The 21,525-nt window shown below is 40.1% G+C and overlaps 7 protein-coding genes across 7 annotated transcripts; 4 read left to right on the top strand and 3 right to left on the bottom strand.

Annotated features, from left to right (window-relative positions):
• Positions 1-4,184: 4,184 nt before the first annotated feature.
• MELLADRAFT_95419 (uncharacterized protein) lies at positions 4,185-4,646 on the top strand (the record flags this gene model as incomplete). Its single annotated transcript, XM_007417879.1, has 4 exons — positions 4,185-4,224; positions 4,301-4,337; positions 4,412-4,474; positions 4,562-4,646. The coding sequence occupies 4 exons, from the start codon at positions 4,185-4,187 to the stop codon at positions 4,644-4,646; spliced, it is 225 nt and encodes a 74-aa protein (XP_007417941.1).
• A 998-nt stretch (positions 4,647-5,644) lies between these two features.
• Positions 5,645-6,709, bottom strand: MELLADRAFT_113248 (uncharacterized protein; the record flags this gene model as incomplete). The annotated part of the gene is made up of 2 exons (XM_007417894.1): positions 5,645-6,409; positions 6,485-6,709. 2 exons carry the CDS (start codon positions 6,707-6,709, stop codon positions 5,645-5,647), a joined length of 990 nt encoding a protein of 329 aa, XP_007417956.1.
• Positions 6,710-8,526: 1,817 nt separating this feature from the next.
• MELLADRAFT_118439 (uncharacterized protein) lies at positions 8,527-10,678 on the top strand (the record flags this gene model as incomplete). Its single annotated transcript, XM_007417904.1, has 3 exons — positions 8,527-9,059; positions 9,132-9,763; positions 9,864-10,678. The coding sequence occupies 3 exons, from the start codon at positions 8,527-8,529 to the stop codon at positions 10,676-10,678; spliced, it is 1,980 nt and encodes a 659-aa protein (XP_007417966.1).
• Positions 10,679-12,837: 2,159 nt separating this feature from the next.
• MELLADRAFT_95416 (uncharacterized protein) lies at positions 12,838-14,153 on the top strand (the record flags this gene model as incomplete). Its single annotated transcript, XM_007417878.1, has 3 exons — positions 12,838-13,380; positions 13,448-13,693; positions 13,749-14,153. 3 exons carry the CDS (start codon positions 12,838-12,840, stop codon positions 14,151-14,153), a joined length of 1,194 nt encoding a protein of 397 aa, XP_007417940.1.
• A 1,594-nt stretch (positions 14,154-15,747) lies between these two features.
• On the bottom strand, positions 15,748-16,364 carry MELLADRAFT_113245 (uncharacterized protein; the record flags this gene model as incomplete). Its single annotated transcript, XM_007417893.1, has 2 exons — positions 15,748-15,836; positions 15,902-16,364. The coding sequence occupies 2 exons, from the start codon at positions 16,362-16,364 to the stop codon at positions 15,748-15,750; spliced, it is 552 nt and encodes a 183-aa protein (XP_007417955.1).
• A 1,011-nt stretch (positions 16,365-17,375) lies between these two features.
• MELLADRAFT_124387 (uncharacterized protein) lies at positions 17,376-17,842 on the top strand (the record flags this gene model as incomplete). Its single annotated transcript, XM_007417905.1, has 4 exons — positions 17,376-17,415; positions 17,492-17,528; positions 17,604-17,666; positions 17,752-17,842. 4 exons carry the CDS (start codon positions 17,376-17,378, stop codon positions 17,840-17,842), a joined length of 231 nt encoding a protein of 76 aa, XP_007417967.1.
• A 787-nt stretch (positions 17,843-18,629) lies between these two features.
• MELLADRAFT_69051 (uncharacterized protein) lies at positions 18,630-19,554 on the bottom strand (the record flags this gene model as incomplete). The annotated part of the gene is made up of 6 exons (XM_007417855.1): positions 18,630-18,638; positions 18,764-18,838; positions 18,917-19,024; positions 19,118-19,231; positions 19,420-19,441; positions 19,544-19,554. 6 exons carry the CDS (start codon positions 19,552-19,554, stop codon positions 18,630-18,632), a joined length of 339 nt encoding a protein of 112 aa, XP_007417917.1.
• Between the last annotated feature and the right edge of the window lie 1,971 nt (positions 19,555-21,525).

Raw genomic sequence — 21,525 nt, 5'->3', positions numbered from 1 at the left:
CTATGGACCTGTCTTAGGCATGCGGTCCCTACAACTGCATCAAATCATGAATCAAGTTGCCTAACTTTACACAAGCTTGATTCATGTTTTATCCTAAGATTTGACACATCAAATCTCAACTGTTCTTAGTTTTTTCATTGATTCATCACACTTCAACATCTCATACTTGACCAATTTTGATTTTCGATCTCAACATGTCAGTTCCACCACCTGCCTCTGAAACTTTGAACAACAATTAATCTATGCGGATGCAAGTCTGGAGAAGTGGTCAAGGTGAAGGAGGCTTGTCAAAGAGGAAGTCAAAGGTGACTTGCTCATATTCTTGTTGCTCTTCATTTTCATTTGAAGACTTCAAAAGAGCATTGATTGCTCGTTCCATTGAAGTAGATATTGAGATGCTCTTTTTGGATGTATTATTTGAAATATATACAATCTTTCACGTTGTGACTTTGCCACTGTGGGATCACTTGATTCAAAGTGATTTATTGTTGGTAAATCACACGGTAAATTACTCCATAGTGAAATTCATGCGGTAATTGATTTAGTTGTTACACACATGATTATATTTTGCGGTTGGGACCGCAAAATTTACGATAAAACACACCCACCATAGTGGGTGCTCTTAGTGTCTTTTCTCTTCCTCAAATCCTCTTCTTAGAGGCCAAGTAGCTGTATTCTTCACTTGGGTGTACCACGTGAAGACCATGTGTTACCTTTCTTATCACATTCTTAGTGAAGAGCACGCCCAACAGACACGCACTCCTCACAACCTTGAAGCATATTATCACCAAGATGCCAAGCTTGGCCAATGTAACACAATCAACTCAAGACAAATTCAATCCCAAGGTAGGAGTTTTGATCTTTGTTGGATTCAAGAGTGTGTTGTAATAGAATCTAGCAAAAATAATTAGAATTATGTGATGGAAGTAAAAAATTGGGAAATGTTGACACCACCAATGCTGAAGAGCTTGAATAATAACCATATTATCATCAATTAGATATAATAAAGAAACAGCAGAAGTTTGCAAAAGAGGTGAGGGTGATGAATGCAAATGAAGTTTTGCTGCTTTCTGAACTTGATAAACTCAATGACCTGATTTACCAAATGGTAAAAGACATCATTGTAATCTATTGTTTGATTATCACCATGGCCATCTTGCTTTGTATTTGGTTACCAAACCTTTCCAACAAGCACACTGTTGTGTGATTTTACATGATGAAAAAGTTGCATTACAATATCAGAGCATCTCCACCGTTTGTGTGCAAATCAGACATGTCTACCTTGAAAGGTTGGCAGGTTCTAGCCTGTATCACATGATTGTAGAGGTGAAAATGTTTATTGCCCAATAGAGCTTAGGGAAAGACTTCTGTGACATGTTTCTTGTGTTGAACACAAATATAACAGCTTGAAGGTTCCAAAACAAGAAGTAATGTTGAACATTGTTCCCCTGTTGGTTGTATTTGGGTATTTGCACACCATCCAAATTTACACTCTCCTGGTCAAAATTTAGACAGTGTGAAGCCCATACAGGCTGTTTACGTGGTCCAGTGGCTTGGATCATTTCCCACACAATGTGAATATCAGCTGTATTTGGCTTTTACACAGTCTGGTGGACAAGCTCTTCTTGCAATTTGTTTTGCCAAAGTGGGTGGTAAGAGCCTCTTCACCCAGTCCTGCAAAACAGACCATATTGGTATGAGAATTTGACAGCCAATATGGCTGTATTGTACAAAACATGTGAAAAACACAAAACCCACAGCACAACATGCCATGGATATCCATATCACTGTGTCCTTGTGGCAGTTGCCTGACGGCAAGGACACAGACTGCCTTTGAGGTCCAAAGGCGACTCGTGTGTGCTCGTTGAGAAGCAAACACCACACGGACATGGTGGATAGTATAAACCGTTTTGCGCAGTTGAGGGCTGAGCAAGGGCAAGGCAACTGGCAGTGGAGTGATTGATGGTTGGTAGATTATCCATATATTTTCAAGTTGAAAGCCTTGTGCACATTGGATGGTTTGAAAGCAGTTTAATGGGAGTCATATGGGACAGCTATTGATACCTGTCAAGGGGTCCTGTATGCCTCCCATGTATCTTGTAAAGGCTGTTTACAAGCCCCAGTGCCTTGTGTTTAATTGTATGTGGTGTGTATACACAACTAATTGGTCATTTTACATGACTGAGTGGAGATGCTCTAAGCTTAAACTTAACAAAGTCCCATGCTTGCCTCAAGCAAGGCTGAAGCAAATGAGGGACTTACGCCAAACTTGTACGCTCCATAACCTTGCAGTAGAGGGTTTTGCAGGGAGCTGCCTTTGATCCCCTTCATCTTTTTCCACACCAAGGATTTGGGTATGGTCCAAAGAGAAAAAATATGTGCCCTATTCTGGCGCATATTGTACATATTTTTCACCAAGGAAACTGCTCCCCTCCATGAACAAAAGTGCTCCAAATTTTTGGCTTCAATAGCTTTTGTGCACGTAAACCACACATGTAACCACTGCAAATGGGAAGTGTTGGCAAAAATAGTTGATTCTCTTCATCTATTATCTGTGTAATAAGAGTGCTTTCCTTGGTGAAAGAAAATGTACAATATGTGCCAGAGTAAGGCACATACTTCTTCTCTTTGGACCATGCCTGAATGTTTGGCGTGGAACGAGATAAAAGCAAATTGAGAAGGCTCCATGCAAAAGCCTCTACCACGAGGCCATGGACTGTACAAGTTTGGTGTAAGTCCCTTGCTTGCTTCAGCCTCCCTTGAGGCAAGTGTGTGAATTTCTTAAGTCTATTCTAAGCTGTTAGAGCATCCACTATGGGTGCGGTAAACATTGGCTTTATTGTAAGTTTACTGCTAAATCTTACACAGGTCCACTAGATATGTGCCCTACGACTGCATCAAATCATGAATCAAGCTTGTCTAACTTTACACAAGCTTGATTCATGTTTTATCTTAAGATTTGATTGACACCTCAAATCTCAACTGTTGCTTGTTTTCTTGACTCTGCAAATCACATACTTCATCATTTCATCAACACTTAACCTCCCCACTTGATTGGCTCATTCAAAATTGACGCTCAAACTTTGATTTGTATGTGGCATTAGGTGCAAAGTCATTGTTGTACAGCTGTTCATTGTGTTGGACACAGTCTTGATCTATGCGGATACAAATCCGGAGAGGTGGTGGAGGTGAAGAAGGCTTGTTGAAGAGGGTGTTGAAGGCTATTTGCTCATACTTTTGTTGCTCCTTGCCATCATCTGAAGACTTCAAGAGAGTTGAAGCAAGCATTGAGATGGGTTTTTTTGGATGTATCATGTGAAACAGATATGATATTTTAATTTGTGACTTTGCCACTGTGGGATCACTTGATTCATAGTGATTTATCGTTGGTAAATCACACCATAGTGAATTTCATGTGGTAACTGATTCAGTTGTTACACGCATGATTAATTTTTGCGGTCGGGATAGTGTGTGTGGCACGCGTTTTTCCTTGCAGCCGTTACAAGGGACCAGTTACCTACAAAACAACGTGACATATAGCAAAAAAACAAAAAAACAGGAGGGGTTCAAGTTCCTCAGGATATTCTTAGACTATTTATTTCGTGTTTTCGTAAAATTTACGTAAACTCACACTGTATGTACAACGCGAAAGTTCATAAAAATTTGAGGCATGAGTAGGCGCGAGCGTGGGACTTTGATAAGTTTGATAAAAACTGCAAATTCCAATTCGAAATCCCCTAAGAATAGCTCACTCAAATTTCACGTGTGTGCACTATGATTTAGATCCATAGGTGTCTTCTTCCGATTATGTAAATTTACATAACAAAGTCCCACGAGGCGAAATTTGTTAACTTTTGTTAAGTTCCTCGTGGGACTTGGTTAACTTTACCTTCCGATCTCGCGAACACCGAACAACAATATCTGTTCAACCCTCGCAAATGTTTCAGAAAACGCAAGTTTGACGTGACATGCGTGCGGGAAACGGCACCTTTCCAGTGACGCAGTGTTCATTGAATATTTCCTCACTGGAAAACCATGTATCACAGCTGGCCAAAAATCTATAAGAACCCCGGTCTTTTCGTCCTCCTCATCCCTCATCCCACCAAATAAATCTTACCAATAAATCTTACCAATCAACTCTTTAAAACCAAGTTTTCTCATTACTCTTCAGAGCAATACTCATCATGCTTTTCTTAAAATTAGTGATTGCTGCTGCCCTAGCTGGTTGGTTGACTCATGATCCCTAATATGTTATTTACTTCTTCCTTCATACTTACCTCCCTCCCCGTCTACTTAACAGTCACCGTCTCCGCCTCACCACTCGAAAAGGACTCTATGTGAGTGAAGACTTGGTATATATAACTCTGTTTTATATGCTCAATTGTGTCCTATTGTGTTATATGATTGACAGTAGTACCGACAACACCGTCCTTCAAAGAAGAGCTGCGGTGGTCGAAGTATTCGGAAAGAGATCGTAAGTTGAGGTTGTATGAGGATGCATTAGTCTCTAACATTGTCCCTAAATTTTCTGACTGATCTGAGTATTGTTTTCCATTTGTAGTGGGCAGAGTGCCTGCGGGTTCTGTAACTCTGTGGAATGTCAGACTCCCAATTCACGATGTCCAGCCATGGGCTGTTGTAATTGATGTGGATAAACGGAAACCACATTGTATACTAATGCGAAGAGATATTGTAAGGGTACACCCACCTTTGCTCACATGTTTTCTCTAGTAGGAGCTCTGTGTCTAATTTCCATCTCGCGCGTTTGTTTCTTAGTTTCTTGAATATTGCTCTCGTACTCTTACAGTCTGGTCTTTCTCGCGAGCTAGATTATGATATGATCCCTGTCAATTACTCTCGTTGTTTTGATCGCTTTGCTTCTACTTGCTTGACTCTGGTTGTTGTTCCTATGATCTCATGTTCCTGTGGGCATCTTCTGAAACTTCAAGAATGACATAAAACTTCAAGAATGACACCCCCCCATTCAATGAGCTTAGGCTTATGCAGACATCCTTCCACCTCGTGGAATCGATCGTCAATAAGTGAGAATGTACCGGAGTGCAGCCATGGCTTTGCCTGTTGTGTGTAATGCAAAATAAGTTCCACTCAGAATATATATTTTTCATCCGACCAGATCCTTTTTCGAGCCTTGCAAATCGAACTGAATATTATTGGCTTTTTTTGGATGTCTATGTCAAAAAACATGTCCTTTCTCATTTATGGGTAGGACAAACACACCCAATGAGAGTGATGAAAACACAAACCAATCATTGAAAGAGACTCGAGGGGTAGTTCAAATGATAGTTGAAGCCACACTGGTAACAATTATCAGAACTCGGTCAATTTGGGTTTTGAAGACCACCCGCTTTCTTTCTCAAGTTGAAGTCTTCCAACAAAAACATGGTACCAACGCATTACAATTCAAGAATGAGAAAGGGGAATTCATCAAAGATTCCCAGTCATATTTCCTAAAAATATCTTAATCCTTTCTTTTATACATATATTGAAGGAAGATTGTACAAACCAAAAAGAAAAAAAACTACAACACAGACAAAAACTGAGGTATAAGTTGAAGTGATTGAACATAAACAAGCAAAAAGTTCACAAAACAAATAGGCTACTGAATTGACCAAAAGCTTGAGCACTATACACTACGATGACTATAAAACGTCATTTGATGTCGGATTTGAGGTACAATTTTCGCATTATCCAAATCTTTCATGATCGGGGTGGAAATTGTATCGATTGAGATTTCCAAGGAAGGAGTTGAACCAGCCTCCAGGACTCCAAAAGGTTTTGGAGGGGAGGGGGAATAGATTGATGAAATGGTCTCGGGTGAGGCCAAGGAAGATGCAAGTGGAGCTAGGCCAATCTCTCGGAAGGTTTGTGACGAGCTAGGTGAAGTTAATGAAGCTTCACCTGAAGCTGGGGACCAACCGCACGAAGTAAGAGGTGGTGGTAGACTCGCCGCGGCTTCGTCCCACGCTTGCTCCCAATTAGGATTAGGACACCATGGGCTACCTAAGACACCCACGGCTTCGGGAGAGGTAGAAAGGGCTTCAGTGATAGGGGTGAATGTCTTCGGAGTAGCACGAGGAGTGGCCGGATCTTCAAAGTCGAGAGTGCCAAGCCATCCCGACCCTTGTTGTTCAGTCATGACAGGAGACTCTCCGCAGCAGGTGAAATCCCAACCGTCTCCATTGTCGTCATTTCCACTATCAAGGTGGAAGAACCGAGTTAGAGGTCCAGTGACTGAACGCGCGATACCGAGACGCCTACGAGTATCGTTCTGACTCTTGATGGGTCCGGTACTACTACAACTACGACTGGTACTGATACCAGGTTTACTTGGTGGAGATGCACTCGTGGTCCAATCTACGGAGTGATTCCCATGAAGAGGTCGAAGGACCTGTTATGAATTGTTAATCAAAACTTTAGGATCATGAACCATTTTGCTTATTGAGGTTCAGATATAGATACTCACAGAGAAGGAAAGCTTGCGGCGGATCATTCCTGCTACACGATCGGCTCCACTTCCTGATTTACGACCGACAATAGTAGAGGTTGTCGAAAGGGTTGGTGATTTCGGTACGGACTGATTCGGTGTATCAGGAAAGATTGGAGAGGTGGGGGAGATTTCTGTGCTTAAAGGAGCTACAGTCAAAGGAGTTGAAGGGGCGGGGAAGAGGATTTCACGCGCTGAATCCATCTTCGGTTTGTTCTTGTAAGCTTGTTAGTAAGCTTTGGAAGAGTGTGAAATGAACACGGAGAGCTGGTGAGATTGAATATAATTTGAGAGGATTTGCAGAGTGTATGATTTAAAAGATGTAAGAGAAAGAAGTGAGTTTAGGAAATGCTTGCAAAGAGAAAGGCAAAGTTGATGTCTTACGCGTTGAGGTTTTATGGTTTAGGAAGGTGAGAGTGACGGAATTCAAGAGGGTGCAATAGACGTCCTTTGTTAATGGGTGAAGAATTATTTGGATATATTTTTTCTTATTCTCAAGAAAATAGTCAAGAAAGTTAAAGACAAAGTCAAGAATCTTGAAGTGGATTTGTTGATAAGTTTTGAGGGAATGATTTCAAGATGAAAGAACTGAAGCGTTAAATATATTTGCTACTTCATAAAATTCATGCAACCACAAGAAAACAGGCACTATTCCAAACTACAAAATAAAACGGTCGATACGGCCCTACAAACTGATCGATTTACACACTGATCTTGAACTTCGAGCTCAGGCCGGCCAGCCCAATCTCGATCTGATTTTGGCGATTTTCTCGGGCGCAAGGATCAAAACCGCCGTAGCTTGTCATTTTCATAGCTCTGTGTGTGTATGTATCACCTCAAACAAGTCTCCCCTTGATTTTGGTTGGAATTGCTTCTTTCCCAACGGTTAGGACTCTAAGGTCGTATGGGTTGAAGTCACCTTTGACATACAATTTGAAGTTTGCACTACTGAAGTTGATCGAAGCGAAATCCTTACTTTCAGCACGATGTGGTGTGTCTCTCTTTTATTTCTTGATGATCTATCACCTCATAGTGTTTTCGTTGATCAGAGGCAAAAACCTTAACATTTGGCGTAACACAGCTCTGCGCAGTGGAGGCTTTAAATCCTTGCGAGGTGTTGGATTTTTTTTTCAATTCCCCAAAGCTCATCAATATACGCTGGAGGCTGGAGCGATTCCAAGACGTGATGCAAAAAAAAGATGTCTATGGTTTTTGAAAATTGTCATGAAGATGGCCTGCCACTCCGAGGTTTGCATATATTCTTACCCGCAACACTCAGGTTTGTTCTGTATATTAGATTTTCACTCTAAGACTTTCAACTCATTTTCCCTATAGTAATGTTAGACCATTTCATCGGATAAATCCTAGTCTTCTTTCTCATCTTGATACCTGTCTATCTATGCAATTTTTATCAACTATTGGTATGTTTTGTCTTAGTCTTAGCTGATTCCTATCCGAGCAGGCTATTTCACAAATAGTAATCACCTACAACACTCAGGTTATACAAAAGAAGTCTGACAGATTTTTAAGTAGAGATGTTCAAGATACAAAGGTCTAGTAAGACCACTCTTGTCGCGATCAGAGATCTCAGAAGGTTATATGTATTGGTGTGGGGATGTTCCATCATAATCGACTTGGGTTTGATGTACTCGCCTAGGGGTTGTCCAAGAAGATGTACCGTAAACCCATGATTCTCTGAAATGTCATATATAGAGTGGGAATAGGTGGGAATGTCAAAGAGGGGTGGTTCATTATTTATCATTGCGGTAGAATTGACCAAGACTTTGGCGAAGAATAGTGACTCAAGCAAATGCTTTTCGGGATCTTCTGCTTGTATTCTCAAAGTGTCACGAGGTTGAAATTGTATTTTCGTATTTCACAGTTTGTGTAATCTTGAATGACAGATGATGGCAAAGTTAAATGATCAGCTTGTATGCGGTGTTCGAGTTCCTGATGATTCTGATTGATTCTTGATCGATTACTAGTTTACCACTCTTGACCATTTTACCAACCAATCCAAAATGAAATCAATAACTAATCCATCACCATCATCATCATCGTCAGAAGCAGAAGAAGTGGAACCAATCCTATTTATCATTCAAGATGACTGTTATAAACATCTTTACAAACGAAGCCATCAACCCATGGAAGTGTTTGAAAGACCTCAAAGATTAAGATATGTGAATTTAGGTTTATCGAGTACATTAGCTTGGATCTCAAATCAAAATCAACTTCAAATCTATCCATCAATCAACAACCAACATCCATCCTTGACAAACCTAATCATTTCAAATCATTTCATAGTTTCTAAATCATCAAATCGAATTAATCTTAATGATACTTCATTCAATCAAATCCATTCTTCATCAAAAGGACTTGTCTCTTCATCGCCATCAACAACAACGACCTCAACCTCTTCATCTCAATCATTATCATCTAAAGTTGATCAAGAATCTAGTTATCTAGATCAACTTATCAAGCTATGTCGTCATACTTCTCATCAACATCAACTAGGTCTATCTGAAGTACCTGATCATCTTCCTCAAGGGGACTTGTGAGTCTTATCAATTCCAATCTTAATACTTGATACTGATTCAACTCCATTTTTTTGGCGTGTTCTTTCTAGGTATCTTTCGGCAGGTACCGAATTCGCAGTGCTAGGAGCTATTGGAGCCTGTTACGATGCACTAGATTCAGTCCTCAAACCCAATCAAACCTCAACTTCAAACCTCCAAAAACCATCCACTAAAGCTTTCGTGAATATTAGACCACCAGGACATCATTGTACAGATACAGAACCTATGGGATTTTGTTGGGCCAACAACGTTTTAGTGAGTTGTATGTATGCTCATCTCAATTATGCAATCGACAGGATATGTATTGTAGATATAGATTTACATCATGGGAATGGAAGTCAACAAATCGTATGGGAAATCAATCAAAGATCACAAGAAAGCTCAAACTCATCCAACTCAAAACGAACCTTAAAGATCAGTTATAGTTCATTACATGATATCAATTCATATCCATGTGAAGATGGACAATTAGATAAGATTAGAGAAGCTTCATTGAACCTTTGTGTTGGTAATTCGATTCAACAATTCATTCAAAATTTACATTTAGAAGTTTGGAAGGATGAAATCGATTTCTTTGATAGATTGTATCCTAAGATTTGGAATTCATTTCAAGATCATATGATTATGTTTTTTAAAATCACGGATGCTATTGAGGAAAATAGTTTGATCTTTGTTAGTGCTGGTATGTTATCTATTAGATTCTTTCTCATCTTTTTATTTCAATTAAGAAGGACTATAAAAGAACAAATCTGACGTAGGTTCCTTCTTTTTTTGGAATATAGGATTTGATGCATGTGAATTAGAAACTGATTCGATGTCAAGATATGGAATGAAACTACCTACATCATTTTATCATCGATTTTCCAAAGATCTAAGTCAATTTTCACAAACCTATACTAAAGGTCGAGTGATTTCATTCTTAGAAGGAGGTTATAGTGATCAAACTTTATTAGGTAGTAGTTTAAGTTATTTATTAGGTTTGATTGATTATCCAATCGATTTTGAAAAAGTTCCATGGGAATTAGATCGAATTGAAAAGATATTAAAATTAGTGATTAAAAAACCAAATCAAGAAATTGAAGATGAAATCGTATTGATTGAAAAGATTAGAGAGATTTTTAATTATTTAGATGGATTTGAAAAATCGAAAATCGAAATGAGATCTGAAATCAAAAAGATGGGAAAGAATAAAATCGAAATTGAATCATTAGGAAACCCAAGTGAAAGTATTAGTGGTAAAACAAGAGGTATGAAATTGAGAAGTGGTAGATTAGCTAGTCATTCAAAGAATAAATCAATAGAAAAAGATCAAATTGGTATTGATTCAATGGAAGGAATGTTTGAGAAAATGAAGATTGGAAAAGAAGATCAAGATGAAGAGAAAGTTAAAATTAAAGTAGAAGAAAAGATTGCACCAAAGGAAGAGAAAATTGAAATTAAAGTAGAAGACAAGATTACACCTAAAAAAGAAAAGATCTCACCTAAGAAAGAAACAATCACACCCAAGAAAGAAAAGATAACACCCAAGAAAGAAGAAGAAAACAAAACTCAAACTCAAAGATTAAAACTAGTTTGGAAATCAGAGGGGATTAATTAATTGATTTTTTTTTGCATGTTTTTACATTTTTTAAGATTACATTCAGAACAATTATGATGAATTAATGATTTTTTGGGGGTAAGGGGTATATCATCAAAGTAAATGTATGTATAAACAATGGGTCACCAACTTTTTTTTGTCTTCGTTTTTATTTTAGACATTGATAAATACTTCTAAATAGATTTTTTCTTCTTAAGATGGACCTATTAGATTTCTTTTTTTTCTTTTTCGGGTTATTTGGTGTGATTTTTTGGATTTGATTCGTTATTTTTTTCAATTCTTGTAATGGTTTTCTTTGGTATCAAATCTTTCGAATTTCTTTTTTTGTGATTATGTTCAGATTGGACTAGATAACCATTGTTTAGAATTGATTATAGATCGTTTTGTAGCCAAAGTATTGTAAAGTTTGTCTGGTTTGAATTGTTCATCATTGATCTGAATGATATTGCGTACCCTTTTTGTTTTGAAAAAGCTTGATCCACTTCTAGTTCAGCTATGGCTACTTTGGTGATCACTTCATTTGAGATACTACCAGGATTGCACTTTGGCATGTTCCTCTTACCGAACCTCTCTTGTCTAACACAATGCGCACTGACACTGTCCCATCCAGCCCGCAGTGCTGCCAAACTGTTGGTGGACAACCCTGTTGTGCAAACCGTCACACCAAACCTCCGGCAGAAGCTCCTGCACCGTGGAATGTGTCTTCTGATCTGTCTTCTGACTCCTACAACATCATGAACCGCTCAACACAAGGCAGCCAACTGGACATCATTGGCCCACCCTCAATCACGTGGCGGATGTCTTGCTAGACTTGTGGTTCAAAAATTGATTGCATATAAAGCATGGTAGTACATAGTACTGTATTATGCCTGGAAATGAAATTATCAGATCTAGTCTGATAATTATCAGCACATTATTCAGAAGTCAGATCTGCCCTTTTAAACTTTGTATCCCTTATTGGAGATTTGAGATGATAATGATGGAAAAAAGATTTCATAACAAAGAAGTATTTTTGTTTTTGGCTAAATGGCCTGACCAATCTCGCGCTTAAAATTCAACATCACAAAGTCGTACATAATTTAAGTCCCTCGCTCAAGCCCTTTGGCCAAACTTGACTAAGTCCCACTAAGTCCCACTCTGACCGGACTTAGCGTGCATCGAATTCACACGTCACCGATGTACAGTCGTTCTCAGAAATGTTGGAAAAATGCAAAATCTCGAGCTGAGCTCGGGGTCCGTGCGCTGAGCAGGGACACGCAGATACAAACACTGACAAAAACTTTGATTTTGACAGGTATCTCAAGATGAAAATTCGTTTACTTTCCATCATACCTCGATGACCACACACCTATCTTGCCAATGGCCAGGCTAACGGACTGATCTCTTCAGAAAAACGGTGAAAACGTATGATTTCATGGTTAAGGGATTGTAACACGAGTTGAGGATCAGAGGAAGGATGGCATGGAGAGGACACAAGGGAGTTGAGGTTGGTGAAAGGGACACTGATCTCCACTCGACAGCTGCCATGACTTTTCCGTGACACATGTCATGAAAAAGTCACCTCCTCGGGACCACGACCTCAGCTCGAGATGTTGGATTTTTCCAACATTTCTGAGAACGACTGTATAGTCCCTCAGATTCTGTGCATGCACTCTGACGGTCTGAGTAATACATGCATACTCAGACTCGAGTGACAGAACTTTCCTTGATGAATCATGATTGACCTTCTAAATAAAGCCGGCCTGAGTTGAGGTTCCTCTCGAGCAAGAAATCTATAAGAACCTAAGCTTAACTAAGCCCCTCTCGGACGAGAAGCTTAACTAAGCCCCTCTCGGACGAGCGAGTAGTCGAGAGAGGGGCTTAAATGGGACTCGCGTTTCATGGCGGGAGAGCTCCAGAAATTAAGTACCTTTATGTACTTTTCTGGAGCTCTCCTCAAATACAGCTATTCCATTATATGTTGGACATCGAGAAAAAACTAAAGAAGTTTTTACTGGATTAAACCTTGAAATTTGGGTAAATGACCTCAGAAATGAGTTTTAGACACCCACCACAAACCCATGCCCTTCCCTCACTCAAATTTGGACTTGATCGTACTTGATCTCATTCATTCAAGGGATCAATTATCACACCAACCCAGCTGCACCAGTCACTCAAGAATGCCTTCCCAAATTTCAATCACTGCACGAGCTCACAATCAACCTGCAACATCTCTCACTCCTCGTCAACGCAGCGCATCTCCACGCCCTCACCAAGGTGGTTCATTCCCCATCTTCACCAACGCCTCGCCAACCACATTCACTATGCATGCTTACAAGAAGAATCCCTTGACTTCAGCACAAGATAGATCTGGTGACTCAACCGGTTACTCACACTTTAAACTCAATGATGTCAAAGTTGAATTTGAGCTCAAGAATGTTGAAATCAGCGAGCTGAAGGTTGCAATTGGTGTCTATGCGGAGAAGAAGTATCCAGGATGTAAAGCTCTTTTTGAAGAGGCTGAAAGCGAGGGGAAGATGAATTATAATGGCTACATTCTTGGTAGTCGCGAATTTGGGAAGACTCGCCCTAAGAGTATCAATGATGTTGAGATTTACAACGAGTTCAAACGAGTAATGGCTAGGAATGTCGGGAAGGAAATAGGGCTGTGGGCAAAGATTCAAGATCCAAAAGCATCCAAGAAAAATAAACAGCAGATTAATGTGCGCTGCATCTCAAGTTTCTTGTTTTTACATCTCTGATCTTCTCTTGCTTTCCTTTCTGTTACAGGACCAACATTTTGCCCGATCAATGCACGCTGACAATCCAGAAGCAAACCCAGATGATCGCCGTCGAGATATCCTGAATGATCTCAATGCTCCACCTGACCGAACGCTCGTTTACGATGCGCTGTTTGGTGCCTACGGCAATAATAGAGATGGTAACCGTGAAGGGATGACATTTTATCACCCTGAAAAACCAACCTTGGTCATCAAGATGACCCACATAATGTTTAAGTGGTGGACTGATGATATTGTGAGTAAAACTCACTTCTAATTTATCCAATCGAGATTGACTTTTTTCATCTTAGATGGAAGGGAAGCCTAATGTCAATCAGACAACACCTCCAAGTGCAAAAGATCGACCCGATTTCAAGTATGTTTCAAAGAACGGACCTTTGGCTGTACTTCCCCAAGCACCTGAGGTCTTGCCGACTCCCGGATTGATACCTCCACCTCGTCCGATCTCGCCTGCTCCAGAACCTTCGGCATCCTTTCAGCGCTTCCTGAACTTCGCATCTATTTCACTCGACGACGTTCAAACTCGTAACGCAATTCATCATATCGGTATATTAGAATTTGATGAATTCCTATACGAAGAAAACAATGTCGATTCCCTTGTAAAGTATGGAATGAAGCATGGCCGTGCTGCCCGATTGATCCACCAGGCTGCTGTGTATCGGGATGACATCGAGCAACGTCGAGCTGATATTTGAGTTGCATCTTTGACTGTGTAGAATCCAAAATACAAGATTATTTGTAATGAAGTCTTCAAAAAGAAACGATGTTTGTAATGTACAGTACAAATGTAGCCTTAGTTTATTAATGTAAGATAATGTATGAATCAATCTGTAATGAATGAAGCTACTTTTGATCTGTATCAGCAATCGTTCAATCACCACAATCCCAGATGCTTTCGGGTATGGATCATTAATCATGATCAATCGATAAATCACCAAGTGCTCCTAGATCATTTATTGTGATCGATCAATCAATCACCAAGTTGTCTTAGATCATTGATTGAGATCGAGGCGTCAAGAAGAGGCAAGAGTGGGACTTGGTTTAAGAAAAAGGGTGCTCCAAAGAGCTTTTGTGAATTGCTTCCATAACGCACTAAAAAGAAAAAGCTATCAAAATGGACAACTACAGTCAACAAAACTGATTCACTATAAGTACAACTGGGATTACTAATTAGTCAATTAGACAGCGAGGAAATCGAGGTCTTTTTGAAAGATCTGTGATTGAAGAGAAGCTCTGATGTTCGAAAAAGTGCTGAAGCTCATGTCAAGCTCTATCAGAGCCCGCGAAACCTAGGAACTCCATTGAGCTTTCTTGATACCGAAGTCTGATTCCAGCACAAGATAGATGAACACCCGCCCGTGTTGAGAGATCAAGAATTTGGACGCAGAGCGTTGTCGGCGCCATTGATCGATTGAGATGTCGATGAACGTCCTCAAAGTTGCTGATCTTTAATCGATCTCGTCTTCTTTTCTGAGACCATAGACTCAAAGAGTGACAAGTGTTTATGATGCGTTGAGGTATGAGTCTGGTTGATCATGATATGAATAGCCTGTTGTTAACTTGATAAAAGTTGAAGATGAAATGATTTGAATGATTTGAAGATTTCCAGTTGAACAAATTTGATTTTATTAAGCTTTCTTTCTTTGTTTGATATGATTGTAATGATAGTGGTAAATTGTTGATTTGGTTCTTGGATGGGTAAGTCGAATTGAAAGTTGAGATTTGAGAGGTGAAGGTTGAGAAGTTGAAAGTCAAAAACGTGTAAAACAAGCCGATTAGACACCAGGAGCGTATCCAGAACCTCGGATCAAAGATGTTGTTAATACGGCAGTCAAAATCTCAACAGCTGTGTCGGTCAAACACTGGCCCTTATCCTCAGCCCTTCTAAAATCACCTGTTCGTATAAGGTAGGCCTTGAGAACATTCCAGCATTTTTCAATCGGGTTCAGGTTTGGCGAATAAGTAGGGAGGTAGATGAGAAGGACACCAGCGTTGAAGCAGAGCTCCCCGATTCTCCCTCGTCTGTGGATTGGGCAGTTGTCCATGATCAAAACTGAGTTTCGATCCGGATACACGTTCATCTGAGGTAACTGGACACAACAACATCAAGTGAGTAATGAAGGCATGAGGAATGTGTGATGGAGTATCTAAGGGAAGGATTGATAAGCTTACCAATATGAACTCGAGAAACCCTTCAAATCTTTCTCGATTGAAACCTCCTTCTACTGCAGCACCTGCAATGAAACCATCCTCACAAATTGCTCCGCACATTGTCCAATGAACACCCTGTCAAGAGTGTACCAATCTCTCCCCTCTGGTCCCTTTTTCAGATCGAATGTATTTCCTAAAGATATCCCGCTCATTTGCTCCAACCTCGTCTGTGAACAAACAGGTCAGAACAAAGACCAAAATGAACTTGATAGATAACAAAAAAGGAACCCACCTAGGAAGACCATGTATTGTGAAGGCATAGCTCCTATGCGTCTACTGAAAATGCCTTGCATTTCAAGTGACTGGCGTGGATCGACTGTCCCACCTTTCTTGAAAGTAAAGTTGAGTTTTTTCTCGATGGTTTTGGCTATGCTAGCAATGCACGGTTTCTTGTTGACCAGCTGATGCATTATATCTTGGATCTCATCGAGGTAGAGAGTAGGATCCTCTTGAATAACATCGTGGAGAACAACCAGATCGTCGTCGTCATAAATTGGATTTCGACCTTGAACCTTGTAGGTGGCTGGGTCAGAGACGACACACCCTGTGAGCCGAACTTTTTCATTCCAGCGTGAGATGGATTGCCTGGACACATTAGTTTCGAGGTGAATTCGAGCGGTTGCGAGATCAACTCCAGTGACACTTTTGTGATGATGTCGACTCTTGATCTGAGGTGCATAATATTTATAACCCATCTTCTATATTCTGATTTGAATTGACCAAGGTTGAAGATTGAATGAAGACTGAGCAATACACGAATTTGTGTGGAATACGAGTGGGTGTTGAATTTACCCAAATGCTTGTAGCCCCAAACCCATAGGCTATATGCTTAGGTTGAGTCCAAATTTGAAATTTCAACTTTTTCATTTTTTCTCGATGTCCAACATATAATGGAACAGTAGTACTCATTGTGGGATTTCTCAAGGTTCAGATATGTGTAGCTTCATGAGAAGCTACACAACCTCGTACCACTTTCAGCAAGATTTGTTGGAAGTAAGGGTATTCAAAACGGATTTCCAGTTTGTTGCAATGTGTAGCTGGCTATTTCAGACCAGGAGGCTGAAATGGCAGCTTCGTCGGAAACTACCAATTTCTTGACAAAACACCACAAGGGTTTCGTCTTCGTAAAAACAATAAAGGACCTCGCGCCACCGGGATAAGTGTCCCTCGATATCCAAGGGTTTTGATGAATATCTTAAGGGTTTTAGCTTTTATCCATTTCGGCGGCAGTTTCGGCGAAGGACCAAACATCCAAATCTCGGTGAAGGCCAGTACAGGCCTGTACTGGCATGCTTAGGCTGTTACAGGAGGACGTAAGAAACCATTTGCGCAACGTTTCCTGAAAGCGTCACAGCTCTCAGTTGTTGATGAAAGTGGTACGAGGTTGTGTAGCTCCTCATGAAGGAGAACATACCTGAACCTTGAGAAATCCTACGGTGAGGAATTGAGGAGAGCTCCAGAAAAGTACATAAAGGCACTTAATTTCTGGAGCTCTCCCGCCATGAAACGCGAGTCCGATGTAAGCCCCTCTGCGAGGGCGCGGCGAACGCGCTAGAGGGGCTTAGTTAAGCTTAATAAGAACCCCGGTCAACTAATTCTTGGTCCTCCTCATCACCTATCTCAACAATTCAATCTTACCAATAAAACCTCAACAATCAAATCTTCAGAACCAAGTTTTCTCGTTACTCTCTAAATTAATACCTATCATGCTTTTTTTACAATTAGTAATTGCTGCTACCCTGGCTAGTCAGTTGACTCATGATTCCTGATATGTGATTTAATCATTCTTTCATACTTACCTCCCTCCCTGTCCACATGACAGTCATTGTCTCCACCTCACCACTCCAAAAGGACCCAATGTGAGTGAAGTCTTGATGTATATAGCTTTGGTGTTATATGCTCAATGGTGTCTTATTGTGCCATATAATTGACAGTAGTACCGACAACACCGTTCTGCAAAGAAGAGCTACGGCGGTCGAAGTATTCGGAAAGAGATCGTAAGTTGGGATTGTATGAGCATGCATTAGTCTAACATTGCCGCTGAATTCTCTGACTGATTTGAATGTTGTTTTCCATTCATAGTCATGAGCAGAATCCTTGCAGGAAGTGTGGCACTACTGCATGTGGCACTCCAGGTTCAAGATGTCCAGCCATGGGCTGTTGTGGTTTTTGACGTAGATGAACGGAAACCAAATTTTAGATCAATGCAAAGAGATGATGTAAGGGTACAAACACTTTTTGTTCACATGTTTTCTGTACCAGGGCTCGGAGCTCTGTTCAAGTATCATCTCGCGCATCTGTTCCTTCTTAGTTTGTTGAATCTTGCTTTGAGTTGCGTATTCTTAAGAGCTTCATCCACTTCTAGTTTAGCTACGGCTAATTTGGAGATCACTTCATTTGAGATACAAAAGTGCTAGTATCATGGTTATGAAACGGGTCAGGCTTCTTACCATTATCATGAAGTTAAGCTGTTCAAAAATCTAATTATCCATCAAGATTCCAATATTTGTTGCTCACTGACTGTCTGTAGCTTGGAACCAAGCAAGGTTCTGCGGTAATCTTGCCTTATAATATGCAATGAAGATAGATTTTCAGACAACGTGTGATGCATCCTTCTCAAAGAAAAACCAACGTGCTGTGATTTCAGACATTTTTTGCTCAATGAACTTACATTTTGAAAGGTGTAAAACGATTCTCTCGGATCTTGTAACACACCCAAATCTTCATAATAAAAAAGGCTTAATGATGTTTTTCAAAGCAAAACACAAACACAAACTGATAACACACACATTAGCAATCATCACACTCGATTTTAAACGAAATCAAGCCTAAAGTCTCCATGAAAGGTAACCTGAAATCTGCTCAAACTTCAAAAAAAAAGGAGATGAAAAAAAAGCTATAAAGACGCAATAAGAAAGAAATATGTTCGGAAAGTAGAGATTTGAGTGCTAAGATTACACTTAATTTATCTAGAGGAACGATCAGATGGGAAAACAGATTAGATTAGGATCAGAATATCATCCAGAGAGCGAGATTTCTGTTGATGCTCGACTCCAAGTCATGTGGGAGAACAAAAAGGGGATTGCAGACATACTTTCAAAAGTTCGACCTCAAAGAACAATGTTGAATTTGGGGGTATGATTGGTTTATAACCTTGTTCTCCATAGGCCTACAAGTTGTCTCGAGTGACATTGTCAGAATATCTGAACAGTTGTGAGCGTCGAGAAGTTATCGAGAAGAAACTTACCGTATGAGGAGGGCATTTTAGGATAGCCTTTTGACCCAAACTTAAACTCATCACGCCTTCGTCCCAAGCCTGGATGACTTGCTTCACACCGATTTGGCACTCGAAAGGCTAAAGATAGTGTCAAAAACAATGCATTTGAGGGTTAGTCTTCGATGAGCAAAACAGAATTTGGGGATCGAAGAAACAGATTCAAACACCCACGCGTCCACGATCAACCGACGAGTCGAATTTCGTGCCATTCACGCGTTCTAACCATCCAGTGTAATGGATCTGTACCCTATCTCCAGATTTAGGGAAGTTTTGGCCATCGCCGTCCTTGATGATGAGACAGTAGACAAGAGGGAAGGTATTCGGTGATATCGATCAGCCAAAGTCCGATAAATGACAACACAGCGGCAAACACCAGCAGAGTTTGAGAGATACGCAATGAAGGTCCTTCCGGTTTGAAGACATTGTAGAAATTGGGGTTGAGATAGAAGTCTTGACTGGCAGAATCAACTCACTTTGATGGATTGGATAGAAACACTGAGCGAAGAACAGGAACATTGAGCAGGAAACGTCAATGATAAAGTTTCGAAGATAAGTAGACAGAAATGAAAAGGTACAATCCAATCAAATGGAACTCACCGTTCTGCCATTATTAATGTGAAGAATGAGTTTTGTGAAAAAAGGTTACGAGAGGAGACTAGAATGAAAAGTTGAAGGAAGGATTATTATAAGAATGAGATTCAAAGTAGGAGAAGGGAATGTTTAGGAATGTCTTTGAGCGCGTTGGGGTCTTATAAGGATTGCAAGAGAGGAATGGTTGTTTTAATTTCTCAAATGATCTCCGTCCTCAGTTTTTTTCCAATCACCCCGCATATTTTTCGCCGATCGATCGGAGTTTGGTTAACGGAAGTTTAAGAGAAGTCTTCCTTACCGTAGCTTACCGTTTACGTACCATTGTATAAGCCTATTCGTTTAATCTGAATACAAATTTGTAACTCATTCAACTTGATAAGAAAACACCCCAAGCGAGCTCACATAGCTTCATATATATTATAGCCTGCACATTTGGCAATCTGTAGTTGAACTATACACGCATTTACTAAACAGGTCACCATTTCACATCACCCATAACTTTTCACAATCCCCTTTATCGCTTTCTTTTGACCTATGTATTGATATATACAGATTGAGTTATTGAATATTTATACGATAATTACGATGATCCTTACTGAATTTGTGGGATCGCTCCGTGAAGATGTGGAAATCGGAGTATGCATTTCCGGAATGGCGGAACAAAATAAGGGGCAGGCACGTAAGGTATTCGGTGTAGGCTATATGGTCTAACAGATGAAATAGAACAAATATTGAGTTCAAGGCTTCTTTCACCTCGAAAATGTCTCTTCCTGCGAGATCACGATGGGTCCCTGCCTCCTATTCTACTTCCATGGCTATTGAGTATCCCCACCTAATGGACAATTACTGCTTGTATCAAATGGCACAAATCCCGCCGATCGGCATTCCGTATGCAGGTGGTCGACCATTCAGATCCGGCACCTTTGGAGTTCGCGTCCAGCACCCGTGGTTTGCGCTGAGGGGTTTAGCAGGGAGAGTCAAGTCATGGTTCACTACTCATCCAAAGATGTTTGATGTGATTTCTGAAGAATTTGTTTCATTGTTTCCTCTAAGGATGTTTGATAAGCAAGTCCCGACTTTTCCACACATGCTGACAAAAGTTGCATGTACGGTTTTGGGTCACTTTTGTCAAATTGCGCCATACACCCCACATCATGTGCAACATGGGCCGCACTGCGCAAAGAATAGTATTTGTGATTGCTTGTACATAACTTGTCTGCTCATCTGTCACTACAACAAAAGTTTATATCTCCAAAGCACATCAAACCAACACCCACACCCATACATTCCTTATCAAGCTCCTGACATCCCCTTCACTAGCTGCATAGACTGAGACTTATTGATACCTCATCCCGGACCCTAGAGTGATGCACAAATTCCTGAACTTGTGAAAAGACTGCTTCTCTGACTGAGACCTCAACTTTCTCCGCCATAGTAAATAATAATTTTCAACAGCACCAAACTGCTAAAATCAATAAGAGGGACAAAAATCCATCATAGATCCATTCTAGAGAAAAGACTGTTCTAGTGATATAAATAGGGGACTTAATCACTTGTTTTGATGGAAAAAGAAGAAACGTCCAATGTGCCATTGTCAATTTGACAGTTTGAATATTGATTGGATATTCATCCCATTTCATCTCTTATCTATAATATATATTTTCCAACATATCTCGTCTAATTTACTTCTATTCTCATATTCCGGATAAGTCACTACTCAAATTCATTTCGTCCTCATGCTCATATTCTGAGCCTGACACAAATATTTTTATATAATTGTATTTCTCAAATCCATCAATTTTTGGTTACATAAACACTTGAAGCATCTCGACCCTGATCAATGTCGATCAAGGACTTGAGTTGTGATTGACAATCAAACCATCTCCTTTTTGAATCTTTTTCAATGGTCAAATTTCAAAGTTTTAAAGCCCTAATCCTTGCTGTTTTGCAAGTAAATGGACCTTTGTCTTGGGATATTGAAGTTACAA

Source organism: Melampsora larici-populina (assembly GCF_000204055.1).
Source record: "Melampsora larici-populina 98AG31 unplaced genomic scaffold MELLAscaffold_80, whole genome shotgun sequence".
Classification (NCBI taxonomy): Eukaryota; Fungi; Basidiomycota; class Pucciniomycetes; order Pucciniales; family Melampsoraceae; genus Melampsora; species Melampsora laricis-populina.
The sequence above is the reverse complement of the archived record's forward strand: the minus strand, read 5'-3'. Positions and strand labels throughout refer to the sequence as shown.